This window comes from Cheilinus undulatus, linkage group 17, assembly GCF_018320785.1.
Source record: "Cheilinus undulatus linkage group 17, ASM1832078v1, whole genome shotgun sequence".
NCBI lineage: Eukaryota > Metazoa > Chordata > Actinopteri > Labriformes > Labridae > Cheilinus > Cheilinus undulatus.
Window position 1 is genome coordinate 40,402,224 of NC_054881.1, and position 24,265 is coordinate 40,426,488.

The 24,265-nt window shown below is 40.7% G+C and overlaps 1 protein-coding gene across 2 annotated transcripts; it reads left to right on the forward strand.

The window, feature by feature from the left end:
* The first annotated feature begins 1,116 nt into the window (after positions 1-1,116).
* Positions 1,117-22,854, forward strand: st8sia5 (ST8 alpha-N-acetyl-neuraminide alpha-2,8-sialyltransferase 5). 2 transcript variants are annotated; one of them, XM_041811594.1, is made up of 8 exons: positions 1,117-1,749; positions 10,720-10,827; positions 15,178-15,270; positions 18,010-18,168; positions 19,601-19,745; positions 19,860-19,972; positions 21,347-21,439; positions 21,516-22,854. In XM_041811594.1, exons 1-8 carry the CDS (start codon positions 1,604-1,606, stop codon positions 21,976-21,978), a joined length of 1,320 nt encoding a protein of 439 aa, XP_041667528.1. In that variant the 5' UTR covers positions 1,117-1,603; the 3' UTR covers positions 21,979-22,854. The 2 variants fall into 2 exon arrangements, with proteins under 2 accessions (XP_041667528.1, XP_041667529.1); XM_041811595.1 differs by having other exon boundaries at positions 18,082-18,168.
* The last annotated feature ends 1,411 nt before the right edge of the window (positions 22,855-24,265 follow it).

The following is a 24,265-nucleotide window of genomic DNA, read 5'->3' on the forward strand; positions in this document are numbered from 1 at the left end:
AAAAGTCCAGCTGGTGTTAAACTGGATTAAGTCAGAAATCCTGGGCGCACTGATCTCGTTTTAAAATAGTCTGCAGCCTGAAGTTTTACGAGCACGTTCAAAAACCACAGAGCGATGTTTCCACAGGTTACCTAACGTAAGAAGTAGATTAATAACTAGTTACAGATGAGAATGAACTGTTCTAAAAAAACTTAAACATTAATTTAGTTTCTTATCCATTGCGAACGGATCAGGCTGATGTGAGCCTTTGGGCTCTGCTTTGTGTTCTTAAATCAGGTCCAGATAACTGTCAGGAAACTTGATTTGTGGCCAGATATCAATATCCATAGAGTAGGAAACAGTTTGGATCTCCGTCGAGTCCAAATATTTCCCATTTAGGCAGATATTAGTCAGTTTTTCTCTCGTTTTCGCCCGCTTCTCACAGCGCAGACTTCCGTGTTTTGAAGCCAGGAGGTGAGCAGATGAGTCGTGCGTTGATGTGATGTCAGTGCAGCCCCTATTGTTGTGTGTGTAGCTCCACCTTTTTGGCACAGGTAGGTAAGATTGGCACCCCTACGGAAGGGTGCCAAAAAGTGGGACGGTACGGGTCGGTTTTTTGGGACCCTTTCTAACTTTTGCTCTATGGAAACACAAAAAAATGCGTGCCGTTCTGCACCCAACTGAGCCAGACCGCTTGGTGGAAACAACCTATTAGTGTCTCACGACCCCCAGCGGGGTCCCGACCCCAATGTTGAGAAACACTGTTCTATAGAGGTGTGTGCCTTTCCAGATCATGTCCAATCAATTCAATCAAGGTGTAGAAACATCAGGAAAGATCCAGAGAAATAGGAGGAACCTGGGCTGAATTTCAAGTATTTCTGCTAAAGGTCTGAATGTGATATTTCACTTATTTTATTTCTACTAAATTTAGATTTTTCTCTAAAGTTTAGTTTCAGTTTGGATGCTCTGTCTGTAAGTCCAGCCTCCCTCGTGGAGCAGAATGACCTTGGGGGGTTTTGGCTGAGTAAGGAGCATCTATCTGAATGAAACGGTGCGCGCGCCCGGCTGAGAAAAGGCGCACCCTCCTCCTCCTCCTCCTCCTCCTCTTGCATTACAGTCACGCAGCTTTGCTCAGATTTGAGATGAAGCATAGAGGATGTGTGTTTTATTCATCCGTCGCAGCTCGTAGTCCTAAAAATTCATCAGAATCGCGTTTGACATCGATCAGCTTTTGGCTCGATCTGATCTGAGGAGCGTTTCCGGATTAGTCTCGAACAAACAGCTCGTAATTTGGGGTAATCTGCATTGCTTGCATCCTACCGAGCGGGTCCACATCACTAACGAGAGCGCGCGCTATTTTCATTGAATAAAAAAAAAATCTGCTTTTTTGACGTTTCATTTTATAATAAAGGTCAAAAAAGCAGAAAGTGGACTCTAATGCTTTGCATTTAAAGTCCCAGTCTGCTTTGCGCGTCATGCAACGGCGATGCTGCGGTATGGGAGCGGGGAAATAGCTGAAGGTGATGGACAATGTGCTGTCTAGAGGCTCCAATAAGCCAGCGGCGCTCCTGGTCCTGAATGCAGCGGAGAGAGACACCTAAGCGGGTGTCACCGTCAGCCCTGGATGCTGCGAAGAAGGATGGGATACGCCGACCCATCGTCGGGTAAAGACATACTCGGCAACAGATCTCTATGTTTTATATTTATTTGCGCATTTGGACTCGTCACACTATTGCAGCAGATTCTCTATGGGAAGAACTACATTAAGAGGTAAGTGTGTTTTTTTCCAGTTTGGTCCTAATTGATGGGGGCCTTGTGATAGATCTGTACATACAGGAATTACATTGAAAAGCATGCCTGATGTGTGTAAATAGATCCTAAGTTATTCACTCTGCAGTACAGTGTGATTTAACAACATTATGTCTAATATGCATGGGGGTAAACAGGCTTTAATGGCTGGGAAGAACAAAAGCAATTAACCATCCATCTTTTTTCCAGTGGCATAGAAACAATTCCATTGGATTTATTTTTTTGATTAAGAAATGCAGCATCACATTCATACCATACACAGTCCTCCAGCTGTGTATGGTAATGTTTTTTCCCTTTCTTTTTCCAAAGATCTTTATTTTTAATTTTTCTTGACTGGTCCTAGCCTACATCTTACAGAGGCATCAGATTAGCAGAATGCAGCGGAAGGCTAGCAGAGCTGATGATGATGAAGATAACAGAGAAGAACACGCTACAGATGATGTGTATTTCTTACTGGTCCATGTTAAATAAATCATGTCAGCAGGCTGCACTCGGTGCACTCAGCCTCTGCAGAGCTGTGTTTTATAATACCTCTGCAAGATTTATCCCTGTCATATGGAAGTCTTTTTTTTCGTGTAAATCCCTGACCCCCTTTTTCTTCAACAATCTGAGACAAATTTCAGCGTGAGACGAGCAGATGCTGAGAAGCCGGGATGTTTGATCTCAAGGTGGAAAATCGCACAAAAAAAAAAAAAGAAACAATCTGAGAACTCGACCCCCACCTCCAGATATTTGGACACGCAGCACATATATGCTTACCTCAGAGCAAACATACATGTGCTGCAATCTGCCCACAGCTAACCCCCCCTCCCCCCTCCTGACACCCTGCTGGGCTGGTCTGACTAAAAACTCAACCATGGATTCATGGCATCCTGACCTCTGCGGCAGAGATGCATGAATTCAAACACCAACACGCGCACCTATCTCTCGCCTGTGCCCTCACTTTGCTCTCAGTCTGGGAGAGAGAGACGGTGGGAGGGGGGGCACAAGCCGCAGAAGCAGAAAGCAGTGGCAGCCATTTTGCTACAGTCTGTCTGCACACACCTCAGTGCAAGTGGGGGAGAAAGAGAGAGAGGAAGGAGAGTGAGAGGCCGATAGGTGATTGTGATTGCTTGTGTGCGTGTGTGTGTGTGTGAGGCAGAAGGAGAGATGACGTCATCTTATGATGGGCAAAAACAAGCTTCCACATGGGTTCGACCACACCCAGCCTCTTCCCAACACCGAACCGGAGCCTGAGAGAGGCTTTCACGCACTCTGGTCTTGTCTCTGTAGATACCCTGGTGCATCCAGGCTAGAGCAGCGGCAGAGGAGGCATTAGGGTGCTAAAAAAGCATAGGGAGACACAGCATGAATGTTTCATCAGTCTTACACCAGCTTGTTTGTGTTTATCCAAGAGAAAAGGGAAAGGAACGCCACGGTCGTGCTTCAGGACATTGACTCTCAGAGGTGACTCAGTGTCACTTACATTAGGATGAAATTCTGCAGCTTATAGGCCCGAAAATGTCAGGAGAGCTCCTTCAGTGTGTGACACACTTCCAAAGGAACACATATTAACATTCAACTCTGTTTGACTTGATGAGAGACGTGTCTAAAAATATTCTTGGCTGAATAAAGTGGGACCCAAGTGGGTGTGGGTTGGCTTAATAACTAACAAAAAAAGGGAGAAGTTCTGCAACCGTGCATTTGGCTGCAATCGAGAGTTTTCTCTGCTCTCAGTTTTGAAGTGTTAGTTTGTTTGACAAACAGTACAAAACCAATGGGGAATTCAACTCAGCCCAGCATTTTTAATAAAGAACCTTTCAGACAAACAAGATCCTCGTAGTGCAAAGTATGAGGAACAAACAGATGGTGAAATAGTGCAAATATTGACAACAAAGGGTAAGGTTTGAAAAGAAAATCCAACAGGAGTGATAAAATGTCACTATACTGGGAATCTGCTTCTAAGATTTTGACTCCCTTTCTTTCCAGTTCAAAGGTGTATTCATAGTTTTCACAAGACGTCACAAATACGTGTTTTCGTCATTAGTTATGCTTCAGCAGAATCCCATTAGAAAAGGAAAACCCAGAGAGGAGCAAAAAGTGGATTACTGCTGCGGATTTAAGCTCCTAATCCCGCCATCAAATACTGTGTTAACCAGAGCAGAAAATGACTGTCTTCTAACTCGAGGTCGACTGATGATCAGCCTGGTGGATTATTGAGGCCGATTATCGGTATCGGCACTTTATTTGACCAATAATCGATTAAATTAATTAATCAAAATGTCTGCTACTTTGGCTTCATTTTCACTCTCCACAGTTTCACCAAATGTCCTGTACAGAACACAATCTGATTGGCTAGATGTCACATGACTAGTAGCAAATCAACTCTTAACCTGTCAAGCCCTAGCCTCTTTTATTAGGCTACCGCTCAAAATGACCAGCACATCTCTTAATGAGTATAAAGGCCAATTTATACTCCCTTCACGTACGAAAATGTATACGTCCTTTTCAAATGATGTTACCGTCACTGCTCACATACTTCCATGTGTCCTTTACGTTGGCATGGATTTAACCATTACATCCACGGGGGGGCAGCCTAGAGTCAAAAGTTTCTGACAACAACATAGTCAATAAAAAGACATAAAAGGCATAAAAGACAAAAACTGAGGAAGCGTTTCTAACCAAATCGCACAACTTTGCCTCAAAAAGTTCCGCCATTGTTATTTTTTCTTCATGTCTCACTAGAGCTACGTATTGGGTAGTGACAGCAACACTGCCACCACGGTTTCCAGTGGTACTGCTCTGTTTGGCCCGTATCCGTAAGCTTTATGGAAACGTGCAGAAATTTGGACAAAATGAACGCGGAGCACAGACAGAAGGCTCAGTCCGTATCCGGATTCGTATTTAATGTTGAGCATAAATGGGCCTTAATAATCGTCTTTCTGCTATAATTTGGGGCGTGTCTGTGTTGATTTCCATGCCTCACCATTGCGCCAACTGTCCCTAACACCTCTCAGACGACTTCATGGGTGTACTGGTTCGAAACTGGTGCCATGAAAAAAATCATAAATATGATTTGAATGCTTTGCCTCACAGCAAGGTGAGGCTAAGCATTGGCTTCACTACGGGTGCCAACAGATGCATCCATGGTCTCACCGGACGAGTGGAAGTCATGGCAGAGGGTGAATATTCCTTTATTCCTCCCAGCATTGTGAGTATTCGCTCGCTAAAATTTGCTTTCTCTCTTTTACGCTCCAACTCGTCTCGTCCACCAGGCGTGCGTCTTTCAAACTCTATAAACTCCAAAACTTTGAATAGAAACACACCCACAAATGCTGCTGGGATTGAAGTTGCTCATGTCCACCATCTCCTGGTGTAAAGTGGTAACAGTGCAGACCTCCGCCATTAGCCCTAACCCCCAATAATACAGAATCCTTAAAAAATTCCTGGATCCAGACGGTGATCCAGATCAGTCCCAAAATCGAATCAGCTCTACCTTATGCCATTTCTGACATTCTTGAAAATTTCATCAAAATCTTTCCACAACTTTTTGAGTTATGTTGCTAACAAACTAACAAACCCACCCGATCACATAACCTCCTTGGCGGAGGTAATAAATCTTATTTTGCTTGTAGTTGTTGCCTAATAGATATGTAAGCATTAGGTCAATGGTTAATACAACAACAATAAATGCTGTATTGATATTCATCTTTGTTTATGAGCTCTTTTTTATGCAATATACATTCAGGTTCTTCCTCCCGATTCTGCTGTTGCAAAAAAGCTAAATTATCTCATTTTTTAAGGAAAAAAAACAGATATGCTTGTTTTACTGCATTTAAAATATAATAAGTGTTTGGTTTGCAGTAAATAATCCTCTGATCAATGATTTAATTACTAAAATGAACACTTTATGAGCAGGTAACTCTGGTTGAGAGCCTCTGGTTTTTTGTGCACTATGCAGTTGGGTCCCACCCATTGTTTCTGCTTTTGTGTTTTTGTACCAGACCAAGCCGTATGGGTAAATATAGACAGGACTGCTGGTTAATATTGTAGAAGTCAGTGCACTTAGGAGTTCTAAGAAGTGTGTCCTCTGTGTTAAGAAGTCCTTGGTGGGTACAGGAAATACCCGAGGACATTTTAAATGGACTTCTGAGTCCATGTGCCCATCCTACGGTAAAAACCAAACTCCAATAATCAAATAGTCTAAAAGTCCTCGCTGCTTCCATGTCCTATTAATGATGCTCAAGGGCGGAATCAGCACACATTAGGGCTGCAGAGAAACTCTGTGGCTGTTGTGTGTCTGAACTAATGCTTAGATTACTGTCTGAATTTAGCTCTTAATTGAGTTTATGGAGATAAATGGGCTCATTGGACTGAAGGCTCTGGAGTCTGAAGTAGTCACATGAGATCGATTAGACTTTTATTGGTCAGCACAGCATTGGAAAATATCCTTACAGTAAAACCTCTATGGGATATTGATGATTTTATATGGGAGTCAAGCTTTAGTGGGTGTTTTGTTTCCATCAGGATGAAGATGGATGAAATGATGCAGGTTTGATGAGCTCTTCTGTAGAAACCAGCAGCTGTCCTCTTATTTCTCTGCTTTTTTAGAGGCTGTTCTGTTCTGCAGTGTTGTTGAGATGTTGAAGTAGCACTCAGAGAAGCCAAATGTGCCTGCAGATCAGTATTGACACGTGTCCCCTGATGATGAATGCTCCAGCACATAATGCACCCAGAGAGGCTCTTTGGGCTAAGCCTGCCGGCTGAATTTAGCTCAACACCCACGGAGCACTCAGTGAAATGAGTCACCCACGAATCCCTGCATAATAATCAGTCAAAAGAGGAGTTGTATAACCTTTGATGTTCAGGAGAAATTGTTTAAAATGTAAATTCTAAATGTCTGTCGACAAATGAATGGTGATGTAACAGCACTGACATATTCTAAATATTTTTAATGCAATGGAATCTCATTAAAATCCCCCAAACCAATTATTACCAGATCCCAGGTGAATCTAAACCCTGATCCAGAGGTGTAGCCAGACTTGGTGGAGCAACTACAGGCCTCAGTATAATTACATGCACAGTTGAGCAGCTTAATGAGGAAATCTAACTGGACTACTGTGCTTGCCCTAGTTTACATGCATCGTCAGAGTATTGTTTTATTAATGGGAGCATGTTTGACACTGCAAGAGCCTGGCAGTGATACATTTCCTTTAGATTAGTTACCATGGACCTTTACCATGCTGACATGTAGAGCCCTGCGCGGGACTCTTTTCTTAATCCCGCTCTTCTGGATTATTGATAATTACTCTCAGTCCAACCCCACCCACATCACACGCAGATCCTGACAACCATGATAAACCTTCAGAATAACAGACAGTTTACTGAAACCAATGGCAATATTAATGTGTTCACTCAAGCACCACATTGACAAAGTTTATCCCTGAATGAAGGAAAACATATTTATTTTCAAGTCACGCAGAGGTGAAATTTTTTCCTGATCTCTGGTGCGTCATAAAAGCAGCAGCACTCTTCCATCAGCTCTTGCAGACAGTGGGCTAACCTTTATTTATGCTGTGCTTTTACTGCTCTATCATTGGATGCTCAGTGCAGTCAGGCCAATTTGCACTGAAAGGGGTGTTTTCCCCCAAATAACTGCATAATGGCTCAGTGTCTCTGCATGCCGGCGCATATGTGCAGTGATAGGCCAGTAACATAAAAAGAAGAGCATTAAAGCTGTGCCTTTTGTCCCTTTTATAAAGTTTAAGTGCAGGCACTTTTTTGTGGAGCTTTAAAAAGTATCACACTGTTTGGCTGCAAGGAGACAGACCCATATTCAAACATGTTTACGCAGCACCAGTGACTACAACTGACAAAACAGCAACGTGTGACACCGCTCCTGTATTATTTTGTTTAATATAAGCACTGAGAAATGTTTTAAAGAGAGCTTACTTTGAACGAGGATCGTGGAGCCGGTGTATCATGTCCATGGGTGTAGCACAGTGGGAGGAAAGGGTACTGATTACAAGGGCCCACAATAGGGAGGGGCCTTTGAGAAGCCTGCAATAAAAAGTGTACCTTTATTTTTTTTCCCAAGTAAAAAGTGTCATTATTGAATCAAAAGCAACTACATGAAGTGGTCAACAGACTGAAATTTATATCAAATAGAGCGAAATAAAATACTGAGGGACCGGTGTTCCTCGCTGAAAATGTCCAAATGGTGTAGTCAAGTGCTTCGAAATAATGCAAGTACATCCAATTTAACTATAGTAAAAATATTGCTCCTATATTGGGAAATTATGGTTCAGAAACACATTTAAATGCATACATATTTGGAAAAATTATGCAACATTTGTCCCATGGCTTGCTGGTTAAAGGGGGTCATGTGTAATATTCTTTCTAGGGGCCCAAAATCCTTGGCTATGCCTTGTGGGCTTGTTTTTAAACTTAATCCAGTTGTCCAGTGACTCTGTCACTCACTCTGGCATGCTAGTAGCAAATAAAGTGCATTTAACTTGGGTGTGATGTCATTCCCAACTCTGACATCTGACTTCTGAGGTAAATAGGACACAGCAAGAAACCCTGAATGATGACTCGGTGCAACATTTCGGGATTTTATAGATAATCTCCACATATTTATGATTTTTTTTTTTTCATGGCACCAGTTTCAAACCAGTACACCCATGAAGTCCTCTGAGAGGTATCAGGGACAGTTGGTGCAATGATGTGGCGTAGAAATCAACACAGACACACACAGACACGCCCCAAACTATAGCAGTAGGACGATTATTAAGGCCCATTTATGCTCAACATTAAATACGAATCCGGATGTGGACGGAGCCTTCTGTCCTTGCTCCAAGTTCATTTCGTCCGTATCTCTGCATGTTTCCACAAAGCTTACGGATACGGGCCAAACAGAGCAGTACCACAGGAAACCGTGGGGGCAGTGTTGCTGTCACTACCAGATACGTAGCTCTAGTGAGACACGAAGAAAAAATAACAATGGCGGAACTTTTTGAGGCAAAGTTGTGCGATTTGGTTAGAAACGCTTCCTCAGTTTTTGTCTTTTATGCAAGAGGTATATTATCAGTACCTCCTCCACAGTCGCCATGTTTGTTTTTGAGTTTGTTGTTGTCAGAAACTTTTGACTCTGGGCTGGGCTGGTGGATGTATTGGTTAACATCCATGCCAACGTAAAGGATGCATGGAAGTATGTGAGCAGTGATGGTAACATCATTTGATAAGGATGTATACATTTTCATATGTAAAGGGAGTATAAATGGGCCTTTACTTTCATCATTAAGGGTGAAGCAAACCTGCACAAAAATTATACAGATACAGATACAGCTGATGGCCTACACATAAAACTTCAAGGACTTGAAAAATGTCCACTTACAATTACGAGGACTTGTAAAGATAAATCAGCGACAGTGCAATGTATATAAACCTGCAGGCAGCTGCAGCACAGTCCAAACCTGTCCTGGTTCCAACAAGGCGAATAGCAAACAGACTTTTGTGTGGCCAGTTAGCTGTCAGTAGTGGCCATGCCACCCTCTTAGCCACTTTTGGCTTATTCCTCTGTTCCTTTGACTCAAAGCCATCCTGGTCATGTAGATATTAGCAATTGCACAAAATATCTGTTCAAAAATCAAAATGTTCTTAATGGACTAGAGTTAAAGAAAGGCTGAATAAAGTATCAGGAGGGAAAGGTGCCAGTTTTAGACTTCTTATGGGATTTGAAGCATATTTAAGTTTGTCCGAAACACCCAAAATGAGTATAAACAGGTCCTTGGTTGGTTGTGTTTTTAGGATGTGTTGCATCTCCTTGTGAGGAGATTAACCACTAGCACCCAATTGCCTCCTCTGCATCTTTAAACAAAATTTATGGTAATTTTCCATTAGAAACAAACAAGTTTCTGATACAGTGAAGTCATTCAAGTCAAGGAAATCCACAGTAACATAACAGGAATAATTGACTTCGCTCCAGAGATTGCTATTTTAGTGTGTTGCAACATCTATTGGGAAGCACAACCATTTTATACTATCAGCACTTGCCAATTCTTTTGGCAACTCTTCCCCAGAAGTAATTTGACATTCACAGCACCATTGGCAACAGCTGTTCTCCTTTAAATCAGTGTGACTTTAATATATCGAAGAACAAGTCCAACACTCCTACAGACCGATGTCACTGTGTGAATGTTTGAGTCACACCCTGGGTTGCGGCATCAGGCCAGAAAGAGCATAAATGAACCATCCAAACCATGATGTCATCAACAGGAAACCCATTCTTACCATTTTTGGGGATTTCTTTTGAACCACAAAGGTGGTCCAGCATAATAGCTATGTCTCAATTCAGGGGTAGCATTCTTCAGAGGACCCAACCTATAAAGGGATACAGTCTTTGCAACCTGTGTAGACCACTCAGGCTGAACTGAAATAAGACTATGAAATTCTCTTCACTTAACCAGCTTTTGTTATTGTGCCTAGCAATCTTGACAGCTACACTGGAACTAACTAGCTAACATCAGGTAACAACTAGTATTTTGAAGTTTTTGGAAGTTTTAACCCCCCCTTTGTTTTGTTATCATCAGCGGTACTACCTTAATTGAATTAAAACCAATTATTTATGAAATTGTACTGCTCAAGAGTATGCCCCTTTTTTTAAATTGGCACCAATTCAGGATGTTGAGGAAATGTCCGGCCATAAAGGATAGATCATAAAATCTAGGACTCACTTGTCAGCTGCATTCACAATGGGACAAGATTTGATAGGCTGCTACACTCAGCAAATCTGGTCTGAAATGTCCCCTTGGAAGGATGCAGCCCCTGAATTGGGACACAGCTTTTGTGTGTGCATGAGTGTTTGAGTTTTGAGAGTGCAGTTTTCTGTGTGTGGGTGTTTGCACAATAAGGACAATAAATCCCAAATAAACTGACTCATTTTCTTACTAGTGCGCAACAGTTTAGCCGACTCAAAGGGGACGAGACAGGAAATTGGACCGGTCCCGTTAATTTCTCGGATGACGGAGCTGTGAAGCCTGCCAGAAATGGAAGGAAAAGGTACCTTTGCTGCACAACACCTCTGAAAAAAGAGAGTGTGTGGGAGAGAGAGAGAGAGAGAAAGATAGAATGAAAGACAAAATAAGTTTCAAATCCATCTTAGTGACGACCCAGCCTTGCATGCATGGACTGGGCCGCTGATTTTACCACCAGATTCCTCAGGGAACACAGCTGCAACATTTTTTTTCTTCACTTGTTTAGAAATCTGCAGGGTTTTCTTTCTTTTTTCCTTTTTTTTTGAAGTGAAAATAAAGTTAGCAGGGGTTGGTAATGTCACAGGACTGACTACATCCCACATTTAAAATCTAACTTAAAACCTGTCTGCATGTTGACAGATGTTTCCGTCAGAATTTTCAGCCAGATTCACAGATCTCCGTAATAGTCACACCCTGCCTAGCTGATATTAAGAAGAAAAAAAAACGCTCTCAAAGGTAGGCCAGTTTGAAGGCATTTTTTAAAAAGTATTTCTCACAGAAACCCAGGAATGCCTCTTTGTTTTTCATTAGTTTTAAAAGGTATAATCTCTCATATTTTTTCAGTGGTGGTTGCACTTTCAGATTTGCTCTTGCATGTTGTCTGATCCCGTTCACCTCGACCCCAGAACCCCCGACACCCTACATCCCCCCTCTCCCTTCAGAAGCTGGTATAGAAACCACGGTCTCCTGCTGATGTACTGGCTTCTCCTCGTACCTCTGTGTCCCATCCAGCACCCCATCTCCAAATGCCTTGTCCTCCTCAACCTGTGTCTCATGTGTTCTGCACAGCTCTGTGTGTATGCCATGTACATAGTGTGGACACTTCTCTCTGCTCCCCCTATCTCCCCTTCTCACATCTGCATTGTCTCTCTCTGCGACCTGGATTTACCCCCCTTTTCTTCTTACCTTCTCTTCAATAAGACAGGAACGTACCAGATTTCTCCCTTACAAATCCTCATTAGCCTTTCTCCTCCTTGAATTTGTTCTGAACCAGCAATGTACGGTTAACTTCCCCTATGAGATGACATTCATCTCGCTGTCTTGCTTTTGGAACTAAACAGAGAACACTTGCAAAGGTTTCATCATCTTAGCTAAAACAAGCATGAAAAGCCCTGTTGGAAGTGTCAGATATGTTTTAGAAACCTCCAGAAATACACTGCATCATCAGGTGGATGTAGACAACCAGTTTCATCGTTCCTTATTTGTACAATCTCATCCCAGCATCTTGTTCCTTTAATGCATCCCTCCATCGTATTGCTCGTTGTGTTCTTTTATTGCCATGATTTTTTATTTGAACTCTTTTACCTCCACAGCCACAGGTAATCCGTTCAATCCATCTTTCAGTTCACAGTATCTGATGTCTATCTGATATCTGATGTGACAAAAACGCTCATTCTGACGATTATTGCATTAATCACCTCATGTTCCCTTAAGCATCATACATGTAAATTAAAAACAGATATGGCATGTAGTGCTTTTAAAGGCTAATGAAGGGGTATAGTTCAAGCTGTAGATATCTCTGTCTTTAAACAGGTTTAACAAAGTGAAAACTTGCCATATTTATTTATATAACCGTTCTCTTTAATGCAGCCAGGAAGAGATGGCTCTGCCAGCTCTAGGCCCTCTGCCCAAACCTAAAAGGAAAGTTATAGATCTGGGCTCAAAGACAGAACCCCCCTGGGTGTGACTTTATTGACAATTAGACAAAGTCATTTGGCTTTGTACAGCCTGGTTATTGTCACACGCCCAAGGATAAACATCATAATGAAATGATGTTGTATTTGCATGCAAGATAAAGAGAAAAATCAAAGCTGCATATATAATTTAAACCTTTTTGCTCAGTAATCTTGAATATCAATCTAATATTTAAACCATAATCTTGTTTTTGTTAATCTTTAGTGTCAACTTCTTGAAGCCCTTATCTGTCATCACCCTCCCTTAACTTAAGCTCCTATGAGGAGCTAACAAAATAGACTGGCTATACTGTGCATTCAGACCTCCTTCACTTTTCACGTTTTATGCTCTTGAAGCCTAATGCTACAGTCGAAAAAATTCATTTTTATTCTCATTAATGTGCACTTAGTAGCCCATCACGACAAAGTGAAAACAGAATTTTAGAAATTTTTGCAGATTTATTAAAAATAAAAAAACCTGAGATTCTGCATTGACCTATGGGCCTCACAGCTGACGATGCATATCAGATTAAAAACCAAGGTCAAAGGAGCTTCCTGCAGAGCTCAGAGATGGGATTGTTGCAAAGCACAGGTCTGGGGAAGGCCACATGAAATTTCTGCAGCACTGAAGGTTACCAAGAGCACAGTGGTCTCCATGATTCTCAAAGGGAAGAAGTCTGGCACAATCAGGACGCTTCCAAAAACTGGTTGCCCGACCAAACTGAGCCATCAGGGTAGAAAGGTCTTAGTAAGAGAGGTGACCAGAATCTGATGGTCACTCTGACTGAACTGCAGAGATCCTGTGTGGAGATCGGACAAAGTTCTAAAAGGACAACCATCACTGCAGCCCTCCACTGATCTGGGCTTTATGGCGGAGTGGTCTCCTCAGTGCAAAATGTGAACAAGTCTACTTGGCTTTCATTTGGAATTTGCAAACTCCAACCGGGCTTACATGTGTTTTGCACTGAGGACAGCACCTTGATCTAGGTACCCAGATCCACAGAGGGCTGCAGTGATGATGGACCTTCTGGTACTTCGTTCCAACCCCGCCCAGGATCTCTGCAGCTCAGTCAGAGTGACCATCAGGTTCTTGGTCATCTCTCTTTCCAAGAGCTGGTCTCCCACAGTTGCTCTTTCTGGCAGGCGGCCAGCTCTTAGAAGAGTCCTGGTTGTGTCAAACTTCTTCCATGGAGGCCACTGTCCTCTTGGGAACTCTCAGTGCAGCAGACTCTTTTAGTACCCTTCCCTGAGATCTGTGCCTGTCATCAATCCTGTCCCTGAGTTCTGCAGGCAGCTCCTTTGACTTCATGGCTTGGTTTTTGCTCTGATATGCATGGTCAGCAGTAAGGCCTTTTATAGAGAGGTATGTGCTTTTCCAAATCATGTCCAATCAGTTTAATTTAGCACAGGTGGACTCCATAGAGATGTAGAAACATCTCAGCAAAGATCCAGAGAAATGGGAGGAACCTGAGCTACATTTATAGTTAAATGTCAATGTGATATACAGTTTCTTTTTTTAACAAATCTGCAAAAAATGTATAAAATTCTTTTTTCACCTTGCTATTATGGGGGACTGAGTATCGATTAATGAGAATAAAAAATATTTTTTTCGACTGTAGCATCAGGCTGCAACATAAGGAAATTGAAAAAGTAAAGGGGTCTGCATGCTTTCTATGTGCATCCATCTACAGTAGAATTGCTATCATTTTACTGCAGACATGAAGCACAAACATGGAGAAATTTTCCTCTTCCCTACCTAATTTTAGCTCTTTGTTTACATGAATATTTCCATCCTTAACCACCTACACCACATTCCCAAACATAAACCCACACACATTTATGTAGACTGCACGCTGATTGCATGCAAATACAACATTCTGCAAGAAATGAGGCATCGTGATGAATAAGAACCCAGAGAAATGGCAACTTGATGACACTTTAATATGAATCTTAAATAAGTGTTAATCTTTTCAACCCTTTTTACAGAACCATTTTGTCAAACCCACCAAAACTCAGTCAGGCATTATTTTTGTGTGTTTTTAGTTAATGTTGCCATTTTAAAAAAGTGTGTGAAATAAATGTATTAAACTCTAATTTACAATGTCGGATTTCAAAGTCTTATTGGTTATTGTCTTCATACTGTGGCTACCTGTTTGCATGAACATCTGTGTATGTGTTTATGCACAAAGTCTTAAAAATGAGGTTTAAAGGTTGTCAGTTAAAGCATACACAATCATACTCTATTCCAAATGTCTCAGACATTTTAACAAGCCTTACTGTAGAGAACTGCTCTCACTGTTAGATCTAGCACATATAAACACTTCAGAAATATAACACATAAAGCATTAAGGCATACAAATTTTCATCATAATGAGTAAAATAGATAATATTAAAAGTATTTTCCAGTTTAAGAATGACGTTGGTTTAGACTAAGATGCAACAGAATCTGGTGCAAGTGTCCAGTAAACAGTTTGTTACTAACCTGTTTGTGGCGCCTCAAATCAGTCCATCACTTCTGTCATTTGTCATCCCACAATGCTTTACTGACACTTCAGTGTTTTATAGAGCCAAACTTAGGAGTAAGGATAAGATATTTTCCTTTACAGACTCTTTATAATATTGCAGTTTCTTTCTGCTGTCTTGTGAATGCTGTTGATTCTCTTGTAGCTTTAGGCAGAGGATGACTGTGTCTGTCTCTCCAGGTATCTGGAAAACTATGATGGCTCCTTTGAATACAACTCAACAGCATGTAGGGAGCTCAGACAGGAGATCATGGACATCAAAGTCTTGACAATGTGAGTGTTCATTTTGATGAAGCTAACCCTTGTTGTGGACACCTTGTGTGGAATAACATCTTTTTTCCTGAAGGTAAATCTCAAGTATCAGGTGAGTAAAGAGATGATCATTCACCTGTTTAAGACTGCACTGAGTAGTAATAAAGCCAGTCAAACCTATCATTTATAAAAACTTAACATATGAGATATGTTTTTCATAATGATCCACTTGTTCAGTTATTTTTAAATATAGTTTTTAGATTGGTCTTGTTGATAAAGGTATGTGCTATACCTCTAGTTTTTATTAGTAAATGTTTTTCTGTTTAATTGTGGATTTCTCATCATTCATATTTTTTTATGTATTGATGCTACTTTAGTAAGTAAATGTGTGCAGCACATAAGTCCAAACAGTTTCAACATATTGACAAGAGGAAAAGTGTATCCTGTCCTATGGTATGGTGTTGTATGGTATCGTTGTATGGTATTGTTTGGCATCGTATGATATCTGTTGTGCCGTGCCGTGCCGTGTTGTATCAGATCGTGTTGTATCGCACCGTATCATATTGTATTGTAATTTACCATAGGATAATGAAATACGTTTACTCTATATCCTCACATATAAATCTTCTAATACTATCCTATCCTATCAAACTGTTCATAACATAAGGTAACATAATGTTATATAGGGTTATGTTACATCACATAATGTAACATCATAACTTAACATAATGCAGCATTACATAACGTAACTTAATGTAACATAACGTAACATAACGTAACGTAACATAACATAATGTAACATAACGTAACATAATGCAACATAATGTAACATAACAACATAAGATAACGTAAGATAACATAACGTAACATAACAAAACGTAACAAACATAACGTAACATACGTAACAAAACATAATGTAACAACATAATGTAACAATGTTATGCAACATAACATGACATAGCAAAATGTAACATAACAGCTTAACATAACACAACTTAACATAACATGACAAACATTATGTAATATAATACAACGTCACATAACATAATAAAATGTAACAGAATGTAATGCAACATAACATTACGTAACATAACATCACATAACATATTGTAACACAACACCGCTTAACATAACAAAGCTTAACATAATGCATGCTTGTTATCACAATGTTGTAACCTAATGTATCATGTAATATCGTAACACAAAGTAAGGGAACTTAAATTGTATCTTCATAAAAGATAATGTAATACTAAAAAAATTATTTCATTGTGTAATTTAGTATAATTTGTACTATATATGATCTTATCTTGCATCATACTGTATTGAGTCCTATCATATCATTTCATTTTGTATTGTATCCTGCCTGTAGTGTTATGTTATCCTATTCTATCCTATCAAACCATGAAGTAGGATTACATAAGGTAACATAATATAATGTAATGCAACGTAACGTAACTTGACATAATGTAACTTAACATAATGTAACACAACATAATTAACTAATCGTATTATTTTCTGTAGTTTGTACTTTAACATAACCCAATGTAACATAACCTCTTGGAATTGTTTGCATTGTATCGCATCTTATTGTATGCCAGTTATCACAATGTATTGTAGCCTAATAATTTATCGTAACAAAATGTAAGGAACTTACCATATTCTGATGTACTAAATTGTATCATATTTTATTGTAACAAACTGTAGCATATAGTATTGCATCGTCCACACAGACCACATTGCAGAGAACCCTCTTATTGTATCATATCGTACCATAATGCAACGTATCGCATCGTACTGCTTGGCGCCGTAACGTATCCTATTGTATCATATCCACACCGTATCGTATCGTACCGTACCTTATTGCATCGTACCATACAGTATCATATCATATCGCATTGTACTGATCCGTAGCATATAATATAATATCACTTTTCCTCTGATTTTGATAGTTTTTTTTACTTAAAACCAGACAGGTAGTAAGATTAAGAGCTGTTGAGCTGCAGGAGTATGATGCAGAAGGTCTACCTGTATGTCATTCCCTGCTCTCCCTCCCTGATTTCCTGTGCAGTCCACTGTCCTGTGCTCCCCAAATGAAGGCATGAAGCCCAAAAATACATCTTTAAAAAAAGAGGGATTGATTTGAATTGATGTAGGGTCCTTAAATGGATCTGAATGCCTTGGAGCTAATGTGTAAGTTGCAAAATTAAGCGGTAAGTGTTAGAGACTTGTTTAATAAGCAGGGAAACTCAGAACACAGCTCAATAAAAAATGAAATCCTTTTCTATGGCCTGTGTCATAGCCTTCTCTTTAATGGCCAGTTTAGCGTCAGGGTCCCTCTCAATGAGCCAGTTGTGCTTTTGGCAATTTTAGGGGCACATTTCCTGTTTTATAAATGTGAACATTGTCCGGTGACCTTTGGTGCATGTCCCCGAGGCTGCCAAACTCTAATGTCGACTGATTCTGTTCGCCTGATGGAGAGCCCAGAGCCTCTAAGTCTGAGGCGGAGAGCAGCCGCTGTCACTCTGCCTGACAGTCAATGTAATGGTGCCACCCTGGCTCCCAGAGCAAATCACATCCCCCAATCATCTCAGAGGAGATGTCAGATCAAGGACAGCTATTTACGGACAAGCACAATGGGGCCTCTGTCTTTGTATTAGATCTAAAACCATCACACAGTTATCATCACTGCAATTTTCTGCCCAATGTTTTTCTTTCTGAGTGTTTTCTTTACAATGTCTCTTCGATTTACTACTCTTGTAGAAACTTTAATCGGAAAATACATGGCCATGGGTATCCTCCCTTATCCCACAAGTCTCTCTGCCTGTCTGCCAGGGTGAAAACATCAGAGCTGTTTGAGAGATGGCGGAACCTGCAGGTGTGTAGGTGGGAGCAGAACAAAGAGGAGACCAGCAACTTCAAGTAAGTTTTCTTACACCTGAAAGCTTTTTAAAGCTCATCATTATGTGATCATATATGCAAGGGGAATTATTTTTGCCCTAAATAGCTGAAAAATACATTTACAGCTGCTGGAAGGATTTTTATCTGGCTATGAAACAGACTTAACTTAAAACTACACTGTCTTGACACTTGTCTTGTCTACAAAAGCAAACAATACCAACAGGCTTAAAATGATACTTTCTATATTGTAGTTTTATTGCCTTAGACTGCTGCCATGTGTCCATGTGGGCCACACATGGGCTGTATGTGAACTGCATGTGTGGATCAGCCCATATGGGAGCCATATAGGCCCCATCTGGAGATCCTTGTGAGCATCTATCTTGGATCTGTCCTAGAGATTTTGTGAGAGGTTTATGGAAAATTTCCAGTTCTATGTTAAAATGATGCTTTCGTTTGAAAACATACAGACATTTGATATATTGGACTACAGCAGTGGTTCTCAAATGCTGTGGCAAGGCACACTAGTGTGCCTTGAGGCAAGTCAAGGTGTGTCTTGGGGATCTGGCTTGGCCTCTGAGAAAACCCAGAGAATGGGCCCTCCCCAGTTGTGATTTATTCATGCTAGTTCTAACCGAGGTAACCAATTTTTCTACCCATTTTGCCTCATATTTTGACAACTTAAACCATTTTTGCTGCTTTTTTGCAGTTTTTGCAACTTTTTTAGAAATACATTTTACCCATTTTGCAACTTTTTTGGAACTTTTTGCAACATTTAACCAATTTTGCTATCTTTTTGCCATTTTTTTCCTGCTTTTGCTATCATTTAGAAATGTTTTGCCAAATTCTTTCCTTACTTTTAAACCATTTTTACCACTTAAAGCAACTTTAACCCTTTTTGCCACTTTTTTGCCACTTGTAACCTATTTTGCTAACTTTATGCCACTTTTACCCCATTTTTACCACCTTCTTGCCAATTTTCACTCGTTTTTCTTTGACTGGCCGCTTTTCTACCCAATTTTGCCCATTTTTAAATCACTTTTAACGCATTTTACCACCTTTTTACAACATTTAACCCTTTTTGGCCTCTTGTAACCCATTTTTGGAACCTCTATGACACTTTCAACATGTTTTGCCACTTTTAACCCATTTTTGGCCCTTTTTGCCAATTGTTACCCATGTTTGACTTTGTCTTGCCACATTTTGCCCACTTTTGCCACCCTCAGTTCACTGGGCCCCAGAAACCTCTCCCCTTTATCCCCCCTCATGGGCCACCTTGACTGTTATAATATTAAAAAGTCTGTTTTGTATTGATATGAATATGGTGTGCATTGAGATTTTGGTTTTACCTAAGGTATGTCTTGAGCGAAAAAAGTTTGAAAACCAGTGGACTATAGCAACACCACCCAGGATGAAATGCTCGCTCTGATGTTCTGTTCTTCATGTCCCCTTGAAGGATGTCCCTGTCTCGCTGCTGTAACGCTCCCTCCTTTCTATTCACCACCAAGAGGAACACTCCTGCAGGGACCAAACTGAGGTACGAAGTGGACACCAGCGGTATCCTTCCCATCACCACAGAGGTGTTCAAGATGTTCCCTGATGTGAGTTCAGCACCAACATAGTGTTTTATTACTTCTAAACAAAGATATATCTTACTTAACAGTTCACAATAGCATGAGTCCAATGTTAACGAAACAATCTGTCTTTTTATCCAGGATATGCCGTATTCGAAATCACAGTACAAGAAATGTGCTGTTATTGGAAATGGTGGCATCATCAAGAACAGCAAATGTGGGAAAGAAATTGACTCAGCTGATTTTGTGTTTAGGTAGACAGAGTATAACCCTTTAGTTTTTGTTGTTTTAGGGCTGCACAATGATAATGCATGACATTATTCTTATAGGTCAACATTACCTGCAACTTCAGCACTATGCTATCCAGTGTTAGCTTGTTGTAGGGCTACTATGGCATTGGGTTTATTGATACTATATTCAGTTTAATTCATCGTATCTATGGGTGAGTCAGCTAGGCAGCAAAAGACTAAGTATTGAGAGGGATCATTCATCCAATCTTCTGTAACACATGGACAACAATCCAATCCTTAAGTTTCTTTCTGGCTTTTCCTTTGTCAATTGATAGTAATGACTATCAGCATTCATTTTTCCTGCTGCCTTTACAAGCCTTCCAGGGTAGCTGCTGAGAAGCATCCCCACAGCATGATGCTGCCACCACCACCCTTTACAGTGGGGTGTGTGTGTGTTTGTGGTGATGTGCAGTGTTGCACCAAAAAGCACCATTTTGGTCTCCAGCAAACCTAAGGACTTCCTCCCTCTTGACCATGGAGTCTCCAGTGTGCCTTTTGGTGAACTCTAGACCAGATTTAAGAGTTTTCTTCAACAGTGGCTTTCTCTTTGCCACTCTCAACACCATCAACTCTCCCGTCTCAGCTGCTGAAGCTTGGAACTCCTTCAGAGTAGTCATAGGTGTCTTGGTGGCTTCTCTCACTAGTGTCCTTCTTGCCGATCACTCAGTTTGTGAGGACGGCCTGATCTAGGCAGATTTTAACGTGCTGTAGACCTTCCAATTTTTGATGATGGATTTAATTGAACTCCAGGGATGTTCATTGCCTTGGAATTTTCCATATCCATCCCCTGACTTACACTTTCAATAACCTTTTCTCTGAGTAGCTTGGAGTGTTCTTTTTTCTTCATGGTGTAATGGTAGCCAGGAATACCATGATCTGTTTTGGTGCTACTTCCAAAAACTAGACTGCAACTTTTTTTAGGATTCATTTTTCAGGCTTTTATGCTTTTCTTGATAGAGGAGGACAACGGATAGAATCAGAAACAGGAATGAGACAGCTGGAGAGAGGCATACGGGAAAGTGCCACAGGCTAGATTTGAACCCAGGCCAACTGTGTACATGGGGCGCGCCTGAAACCACAAGGCCAACTGCACCCAAGATTAAAACTTCTTAAAGATAAAATCATCCTCCAGTTGTGCTGAAAACTGCAGGACACTATATTCTCTAAAATCACTGATTTTCAAGCTAGCTTGGAAACTGGCTTATAATTGTGATGAAGTGAAGGATCCAGTCCAGGTTTTATGATCAGTTGTGCAGCCCTGAACAACGCATCTCCAGCATCTTACTAAGTCATATTAACACTTCTGGGCTGAGCTTTATGAGTGCATTTTTTCTGCAGGTGCAACATACCTCCCATTAATGAGAAGTATACCGCTGATGTTGGCACTAAGACGGATCTGGTGACGATAAATCCAAGCATTATCACTGAGAGGTACTTTGACCACTCCCTGCCTCTTTCTGTCTTTGTCTCCTTCTTTGTGTAATCTCATGTTTCGTGTTTTCTACAGATTTCAGAAGCTGGAGAAATGGCGGCGGCCTTTTTACGAAGTCCTCCAGAATTACGAGAACTCCTCTGTAGTGCTTCCTGCCTTCTACAACACCCGCAACACCGACGTATCTTTCAGAGTCAAGTACATGCTGGACGACTTCGACTCCCAGAGGGGCGTCTTCTTCTTCCACCCGCAGTACCTTCTCAACGTGCAGCGTTTCTGGGCTGTGCAGGGCGTCCGAGCCAAGCGTCTCAGCAGCGGTCTGATGTTGGTAACCGCCGCCTTGGAGATGTGCGAGGAAGTCCACCTCTACGGCTTCTGGGCATTCCCCATGAACCCCTCTGGCATCTTTATTACCCACCATTACTATGATAACGTCAAGCCACGTCCGGGCTTCCATGCGATGCCTCATGAAATTTTTAACTTCATTCACATGCATACTCGTGGGATCATCCATGTGCACACAGGGCAGTGCACATGATCCCCCACTCCTCTGTTTTAAAGTGGAAACTTAGCGTTAAACATGAAGTTTATTTGTTTAAAATCTGCTTTACCTGTTGTGTTCTCTGGTTGTCAGCTAATAAGGACGTTTTATTTGCTTTAGAGTTGGCCTACAGCGTACACCTCCTTGTTCTTACTAACTGGTGACACACTGAAGGTTGCCTGCTTTAATTGCCAACATAACTTCTCTTTTCAATGTGAACATTTCTGTTTATTTAGCCAATGAAATCCTTCCGCTTATCTCCGAATCTCTTACCACGGATGCTTGTTTTTAATGTGAAAAGTGGTCTTCATAGTGATGTCGTTTCTGTGAAGTTTTCTAGTGGCTCAGCTGTACAGAGGTGTTGTTTTCTACTCAACGTTGCACAGATAATTACGCTGAAGTGGGCCGCACTGGGTGTCTTTGTGCCCCCCCCCCATTCCCCTTCTCTTCTTTCTTTATCTCAGACACTCTTTAGGTGTGGCAGCTTTTAATGTTTGTGTAAAACTAAACCTTGATATTGAGGTTCTAAAAGATCAATAGTGACATTCAATTGTCTACTTTTGTAATCTATTTCTTATTCACCAGAGTCACTGGGTGAATATTTTAAAGTATTATAGAAATGGCCTGTTTTTGGTGGCCCTCTCCTTGTCCTATTTAAAGAAAAACTCCTCCAACACTTCTGGTGAAAAAACTGTGTGTGAAAAGAGATAAAATGAGATGGAGGATGTTGAAAAATCTACACCATCTTGGCAAATCTCTGCTCTTCAAGGCCACCCGATTTGTAAAGCAACATATACAGTGCCTATAAAAAGTATACACTCACGTGGATGTTTTACCCTTTTATTGGTTTTCTAAGTCAATCATGGTTGATATAATTTGGCTTTTTTGACCAAGAAAATATAAAAAATATATCTCTCTTTAACGTTAAAGTGAAAACAGATTTCTACAAACTGATGTTAATGAATAAAATATGTGAAAATAAGTGACTGCATAAATATTCACCCCCTTCAAGTCAGTATTCAGCAGATGCAGCTTTGGCTGCAATCACAGCATTGAGTCTATGTGGATAGGTCTCATTCAGGCTTGCACATCTGGACACTGCAATTTTACTTCAATTCTTCTTTGCAAAACTGCTCCAGCTCTGTCAGGTTGCTCGGTTGTGTGTTTGTGTAGCTTTGAGTCATTGTCTTGCTTTAAAATAAGTCTTCTCCCAAGCTGTAGTTCTATTGCAGACTGAGTAAGATTGTTCTCCAGAAATTTATTATATTCTGCTGAGAATCATCCCCACAACATGATGCTGCCACCACCATGCTTCACAGTGGGGATGATGTGTTTGTGGTGATGTGTCCAGCAAACAAAGCATCTTGTCTGATGGCTAAAATGCACCGTTTTGGTCTCATCAGACCAACAAACTTTCTTCCTCTTAACCATGGAGTCTCCCACATGCATTTTGGTGAACTCTAGTCCAGATTGAATCTGAGTTTTCTTCAACAGTGGCTTTCTCTTTGCCACCATCCCAATAAATCACTCTGGGGGATGTTCCGTGCCTTGGAATTTTTTCGGTAGCCATCCCCTGACTTTATGACCTTTTCTCTGAGTAGCTTGGAGTGTTCTTTTGTCTTCATGGTCGAATGGTAGCCAGGAATACCTTGATAACAGTTTTGTTTAATTAGATTTCTTTAGAGAAATCTGTCTTCACTTTGGCATTATAGACTTTTTTTTGTCAAAAAAAGCCAAAATATAGTTACCATGACTGATTTATAAAATCAATAAAAGGGTAAAACATCCAGGGGGATGAATACTTTTTATTGGCACCGTAGCAATGCTTAGCAACACAGCCTCTCTTCGTCATTCATGTCTTAAACCATGCTGCCTTATGAGAAAACAACTCCCTCTATGTGATATGCAATGCACCCATGTGTTTTGCTTATCTGCAGTTCATAAATATGAAACTAAATCTTAGTTGAAATAAAGGACATTTAAGACTTTGGAAAGTGTAGAAATTCATGTGCGGTTCTCAGCCTATACTCTACTGGAATTAGTGAAGTCTTACTGTAAAGTCCATTCATAATCATGTAATGCTCTGCATGACTCTATACTTGGCTTTGTGTGTGCCTGCTTCAACGATCACTGAAATATGTTTACACTTAAACCTCCACTGATGTTCACAGTGCTTTTGGAGATGCATACACGGACTTTTTCACAGAAAGATGACCACAGTAAGGAGAATTTTATAAAAGTGAATGCATGATTAAAGATGCAAGAATGAGGAATGGCTGCTGCC